The sequence below is a fragment of the Neolamprologus multifasciatus genome, chromosome 7 (genome assembly GCF_963576455.1).
Source record: "Neolamprologus multifasciatus chromosome 7, fNeoMul1.2, whole genome shotgun sequence".
Classification (NCBI taxonomy): Eukaryota; Metazoa; Chordata; class Actinopteri; order Cichliformes; family Cichlidae; genus Neolamprologus; species Neolamprologus multifasciatus.
Window position 1 is genome coordinate 47,039,475 of NC_140445.1, and position 6,727 is coordinate 47,046,201.

At 36.4% G+C, this 6,727-nt stretch overlaps 1 protein-coding gene across 2 annotated transcripts; it reads left to right on the top strand.

Annotated features, from left to right (window-relative positions):
• The first annotated feature begins 256 nt into the window (after positions 1-256).
• On the top strand, positions 257-6,245 carry LOC146515146 (uncharacterized). 2 transcript variants are annotated; one of them, XM_085168397.1, is made up of 7 exons: positions 257-578; positions 1,055-1,117; positions 1,398-1,434; positions 3,213-4,179; positions 4,506-4,673; positions 4,992-5,087; positions 5,562-6,245. In XM_085168397.1, the coding sequence occupies exons 4-7, from the start codon at positions 3,217-3,219 to the stop codon at positions 5,892-5,894; spliced, it is 1,560 nt and encodes a 519-aa protein (XP_085024523.1). In that variant the 5' UTR covers positions 257-578; positions 1,055-1,117; positions 1,398-1,434; positions 3,213-3,216; the 3' UTR covers positions 5,895-6,245. The 2 variants fall into 2 exon arrangements, with proteins under 2 accessions (XP_085024523.1, XP_085024522.1); XM_085168396.1 differs by having other exon boundaries at positions 3,213-4,131; positions 4,992-5,572.
• Positions 6,246-6,727: the final 482 nt, after the last annotated feature.

Consider the following 6,727-nt stretch of genomic DNA (forward strand, 5'->3'; position numbering starts at 1 on the left):
GCTATAAGACAACAGACCTTACCACATCCTTTCCCTCTGCTTCCCTAAAGCTGTAGTAGACAGGAATAAGAGTATGGGAATTAAAAACAACAACTAACAGCAACAAAAATAATTCAGTCCACTGCCTTCCTGTCTGCTTTCTCCCTTCATGAAGTCTGTCTGCATACCAATTTCAAATATATGCATGGGGTGAAGTTACATAAATGAAATTAACTCTTAATCTTTTATGCACAACGCAGCACCTTTCACTCAATCTCACACTGTAAACCCCAACAGTATACCTGACTTATAAAGTTTGTGGATACAACAATTGAAATTCGTCACAAAGTTGAAACAACTTAAAACTTTTCTGTTCTGTTAACGATTCAAACAGTTATAATTATACATGGCTTAGAAGTTAAGAGTAAGTACTGCTTTTTTAATTATGATTTTTGAGTAAATGTTTTTTTTTTCGAGCGCCGCATGTGTACGTCATGACGTCATGACGTTTTCTCTCTAACCTGAACGACGTTGACAGAAAATTCTGTTCAATATGGCTGCCCTTCTCGAGCGACTGGAGAGCACATTTGGAGAAACTTGTAAGTAAAACGGAACCTTCGTTATGTTTATTTTTTCTGTAAAAAAGCAAGTATATTAATATGTTGCAGCCAATAACTTGTTTTCGAATGCGCTTTTGTGTTAAACAGCACAGACCCAGGTAGTGAATAGTTGTTCGCGGTTGTTCGCGCTCTTTTTCAAACCGATGATGTCGTCATTTTTACAGTTTTAACCGATTAAAACACAGTTTTAATAAGAATTGCACATAAAGAAAGTGTCTTAGTGATATTTTAACGACCCATTGCCAACGCAAGAAAGTTGGCGTTTTTACAACAGCAGCCTCATTGTTCGGCAGGGTTTTTTTTTCTTCTCATTAGCATCGTTCAAAAGTGACTTAGCTAGCAGTGGCAACTTCTATCTTAAACAATTAAAAGTAATACCCAGATTGAAATACAGCAAGGTGTTGTATATTTAATGTGCTGATAAGGTTTTCAGTATTTTTATTTTTTATTCCAAGGCTGAAGACCGAAGAAAAAAACTTAAGACTGCAAGTAATTTCAGGTGGAGACAGTAAACACAGGTGAGTTGAAAGATCTATTGAAGAGTCCTTTCTTCATGGCCATTAAAACGTTTGTAGGTTAAAAGACCTGTTTTTTTTTTCTTTTTAATCATGCCCCTGCTTTGTCACACTGAATCATGTTGAAAGGATATATTTTCATGGCTCCCCCCATTACCATTACCTTGTACTTCTTTCAACCGGTCTATTTTATTTTGTGACATTAACATCTTAAATGTACCCCGCCAGTATAATTATTAATAGCTGTGTTATTATTTATAATGCATCTTTTTATCATGTGCAGATCTACCAAGGGTCGGTGGCACAGTTCAACTTTTGTGGTAAGTATAACACTTCATATTTAGTCACATAAGTAAGTTGTTTCATCAGTTGTTGAGTTCTTATAAAATAATTTTGTATAATTGTACAAAATTACTGAGGATACATCCAATGTGTAAATCCCAATCAACAATTTTACTGTGATATTTGCTCATGTTTAGAGAATCTCCATTATATTGGTTACTGAGTTTCCATTTTTTTGTAGGGCCAAATTTGTATTAAAAATTTATATTTTCATGTGATGTGAAAATACTCAATCATTTTTAATTCTTAAAAGAAACCATTCATTAAGTCCCTTAAAGGGCAGATTTCAGTAGTTGCTGAAATGCATATAAAATGTCCCCCAAAAACCGTCTTCATACGTTGATTGGGGTATTTCAAAATTAAAAATGTTTAGAAACTCAAATTTTGACTGAAAGTTTCATAATCTGGACGTGTGATGTAACTGAAGGGAGTAGTATGTTATGCGCTGTTGGCAGTAGGTGGTGTTCGTGAGCGTTAGTGTGTTTACTATGATTATATTGCATTCATTTTTCTTAAAAATACAAAATTATTGTGTTTGTGGAAGCTGTACAAACACCAGCCTGTGTGTCAGGACTAGGGCTGGGTATCGTCACTGATTTCGTGAATCGATTCAATTCCGATTCACAAGGTCCCGATTCGATTTAATTCGATTCGATTCAATTCGATTTGAATCTGGGAAATTTTGACAGTCAGAAATATTATAATTCAGATCAGTACATTTACATATTTTTGTGTCTATAAAAAGGAAGCTGACACACGCAAGACTTTATCAAAGGTGTGAGCATCACAGCAGATGCCTTTGTGTCAAAGTAGCTGAAGATAAAACACAGAAAAACATGAAGGCGATTTTCCTGGCCTGGGATTTTATAAAAATATTCTGCAGTACATCAAAAACGAAAGAAAACCATTAATCAACATATGAACATTACCTCTGATGTTAGAGCGGTTTTATTAGAGACACGGCTAAGCGTTTTGCATAATTTTAAAAAGTTTAAATTTGTTCAGTATTGAACGGCAGAAATTAGGTTTTCTTTTCGGAAGTATATAAAACAAAGAAAAAAAACGCTGGCCGACAGCGCTGTAAACAACGGTAGACTTGTGCGTAACAAGCAAGCGAATAATGCAGAAAACAGATTTTTAGACGGGAAACTGTTCTTGAAGTACAGGGAGAGAGAGAGAGCTGTGCATCGTGGTCGAAGCAAAACAGTAAAAGTAAGAGTGAATACATGACGGTGTTAATGTGAAGCGTAGTTTGGATCTTCTTTTGCTGCTGGTTCGGTCAATATTGTTTGGAGAGACATCAAACTAACAGCTTTAGAATCAGCTCATAAAGGGCGTGAACACAAAGCGCGGACCCGCCGACAGATCAGAATCAGCGAGCTGTCGGCTTTCAGCCCCGACTGTGAGAAAGGCGACATCTAACTGATTCTGATCCGCGGGTTGTGCTGTGTGTTTAAGTCTTTGTGCAGAATCCCTGTTCCTGCTCTCATTTACTGTCTTAGCTGTTTGGTGGTTGTTGAAATTTTGTGAGATTTCACCAGAGATTCTGGCATTTCGGGCAAAATAAATTTATATTAAAAAATCGATTCAGGATTTTAATGAATCGATTTTACGTTATCCAAGCCAGAATCAATTTTAATCGATGAATCGATTACAAAAACCCACCCCTAATAATAAGGTTAATGGTATGATGTACAGTGTTTATGAGACGATTCATTTTTTTAAAAATCATCTCCATTCCTTGTTTTATTCATAGGACGATGGCAGTATCCCAAAAGTTCCTGCTGAGAGTTCACCTCACCACAGATGTTGTTGTGAAGGTTTCTCTAACTAAGCGGCCTGAGTCGGTGGAAGAACTAATCACCATACTCCGTGAGAAGCTCAACCCTAGGCTGGACTTTGAGTTTACCTTACAATATGAAGAACCCGACTTTGATGGGCAACTTACCTGCCTACTGGATATTCAAGAGTTGCCGGAGAAGGGCACACTAAAAGTAGTGAGATCTGAAAGTGATGTCAGTTCTTGTGCAAGTTCTGATACAGACATCCTTCCTCATGTGCCTTTAGCTCAGCGTCTGAAGTGTTGGCCTGACACTTTCCCAGTACCTACCTTTTCTTACGAAGTTGAACATCTACTTGAGGAGGGAAATAGAGCCTTTGAGATGTCTGGAAAACATCTGAAGTTGACTCGAGCCCAAAAGCACAACATCTTGGAGACCATGGCTTCAGCGATGCACACCTTCAAAGCCTATCCGAGTGATGGAGATGTCGGTTTGGCAGCAGAAGCTCTTGTTACCACTCATCCATGTCTTAAAGAGCCTGGAAGTAGGAATGGAAGTTATGGTTGGAAGACCAGTTTAAAATTCAAGATGGGAAATTATCGCACCAAGCTAGCCAGATCTGGATGTGTGGAGGTGTCTGTCAACGCTGGCAAGAGGAGTGTTAACAACCCTGAAGGAGAGCACCCCCACTCAAACATAAAAAGAGCCAGTAGAGCTGAGGTGAACTACTTCCCAAACTTTCCAAGAGGAGAAGATCAGGTCAGTTTGGAGGATATGAGAGTCCAGATAAAAAATGAGGTTGAGAAGACTGAGCCCAACAAAATAATCATTGAAAAACTGATGCAGACTACCTTTCCACTTCGTCGCCATGAAATTGTTCAAGACAACCCAATGGTAAAGAACTTCTTAGAGAACTGGCCTGCTCTGCTATTTGACTCTCAGGTATCTGTGCTTTGATATTTTTTTTTCTTCTTCAGTTTAACATGAAACAATGCAAGTTCAGCAGATCTCTTCAGATTCAGATAATAAATAAATAACAAATAAATAAATAATAGATAACAAACAAAAATATATTTCAGCTTTGTTATACACTTGTGCTTGTGGTTCGGGTCCAATTTTAAAAAAAAAAAAAAAAAAAAAAAAAACTTAATAGGACATCTATAAAACAAGGTTAGACAGAAGTTGGGCAATTCCTCTTTAATGATAAGATGTAAATTTGGTCAGTAATTTGGCTTCATGTTGATGTTTTTGTTCCTGTTTTATTTTAGATTTGTGCGGAGTTCCACCGAGTCACAAACATCAACCTGCGGAACCAGTTCTATGCTGAACTTGACAGACACACACCACGACTCATGGCTCTATACAGACAGAAGGCTGCACGGACTGGCAAGATATCGGAGGCTCTGCGAACCATCCTGAATCATTATGATCTTCAGGTGAATATTGATAATGATAAAATTAACACAAATTAAACGTTTCACTGATAAAAACTCAATTTTTTCCTTGCTTTCAACATCTGTGTTCTATACAGATTACAGCTCTGATCTGTTATTATTTTAAAATACTGTGTAGGATTTTTGTCAAATGAGTAAGATACAGACTCTTTGTCATAAGAGACAGAAAGGTTGTCTTAAAAGAAATGTCTCCAAAATTATGTAGAGTCACATGCCATGCAGTTTCATAAACATGTATTCTCCCCAAAGAATGACACCTGAAAACTTTGTGTTCAATGAACTTTTCTTTTCCCTTTTTAGGAGGCGCCTGATGTCAACGTGAAACGCACTGCAGTGCTTCGTGCCCTTCCTGTATACCTGCGGGAGGAGGACCCAGAATTCTTTAAGACATGTAATGTAAGTGTATTTTTGCATCACTTAAATTCTGCCAGTGAGATAAAACACCATGTTTTTTTTTTTAAAATACAATTTAATACCCTAGCAGCTACCAAATTGTACAAGCAAAATACCCTCTCTTTAGAAAACCCTCACACACACACAGAGTCAGGAGCAGGGCACAGGCGTATCACAGCACTTCGGCTACGCTGCAGGTGGCCCCAAAAACAAGGCTGAAGTCAAGATTTAGTTTCTTTTTGAGATAAAGTCATAAAATAAAAAATTACTTTTTTTTTTTTTTTTTGAAAAATAACAAACATACTAATTATGTAATGACAGAAGCTAACGCGTTAATGTACATTTTTCAAAAAAGTAGAGTACCCTAACCCGTTACAAAGTAACCCACTACACTGCTGAATTTTTTGCTAGATTACAGGTCTTGCTTGTCACATTCTCTCAAACCAACCTTACTTATTGATACTGTGTCTATTCCAGGCGAACACATTGGATGAGTCGACCCTCATTGACACTCCAGTTGCCCTTCTCACAGTGGTTACCGACGGCACTTCCCAGACCAGTTCTGTCCATTTTACTTCCTCAAGCATGGCCGTTGTGGTGGAAGGCGACTTGGTGATGCGTGATATTCCCAGATTTGCAGATGCATTTGCCTTATTGTTTGGCTTGATCTATGCTCTGCATTTAGACTACCCCAGAAAGCTGGTTCACACATTTACCTTTGTCCAAAAAATCTTCATGGGGCTTGATGACGGCAAACCCCTGAAACCCTGCCTACATGCTCTTAAAAATGATTTGTTGCTGAAAGAGTAATTTTGGAAGGAATATAAGGCAATGTTTGTTAGGACATGCACTCTGTTACTGAGCACTTTGTTTGAAGCACTTTATTTAAAGCACTTTAAGTTTACTACAGGCTTTGGGTGGATTTAACTCCATCAGTTTACCTAATTTTCCTATACTTGCCTGCCTGTTCTTGTTATTTGGAAGATGATCATCTTTATTTGTATCCATTTTTAAAAATTGTTTTTCATTTCTTTTTCAAACAAAAGTGATTAGTATTTGAATTTTTATTTTGAATTTTTGTGTATTTTGAGAAAGATGCTATTAGGACTGATGTTGTCCTTTGTGATTTTACAAAAAGATGTTCTACACTGAATTTATAATGCTCACAAAATGTTAAATAAACAAAATGTAAAGTAAATGAATTTCTCAAAATTTTTTTACTAGTCTAAACTCAAACATTTAAAAATAAATATCTTTTAATTAATAATCATATAATTTGCGTTTAGGTTGTAATATAATTGCATTGTGTTGGATCAAAATAGTAAACTACAAAAAACACAAAAATATTAAAATTAAAGTATATAGTTTTTAAGTAAAGCTCAATTAATAAAATAAAAATATAATTTAAAATTTTTAAGTTAACAATAAATACAAATTTTGAGTACCCCCATACTTAGAAGAGATGAGTTTGTGTACTTAAAACTTTTGAGGTAATCAGTTTCCACAAATGTTTTAAGTTCAGTGAACTGATTCGGGTTTACAGTGCACTGTAACTAAAACATTCATCAGCAAAATTAATATTGCTTTGCTTTTCAGCAAAATCACCCAATGCAGCAATAAACACAATGTGATATGTTGAGCAG

Coding starts and splice junctions, on each gene's coding strand:
- LOC146515146 (XM_085168397.1), top strand. CDS start 3,217: ATGGCAGTATCCCAAAAGTTCCTGCTGAGAGTTCACCTCACCACAGAT. Junction 4,180..4,505: donor CTCTGCTATTTGACTCTCAG/GTATCTGTGCTT, acceptor GTTTTATTTTAG/ATTTGTGCGGAGTTCCACCG. Junction 5,088..5,561: donor AATTCTTTAAGACATGTAAT/GTAAGTGTATTT, acceptor TGTCTATTCCAG/GCGAACACATTGGATGAGTC.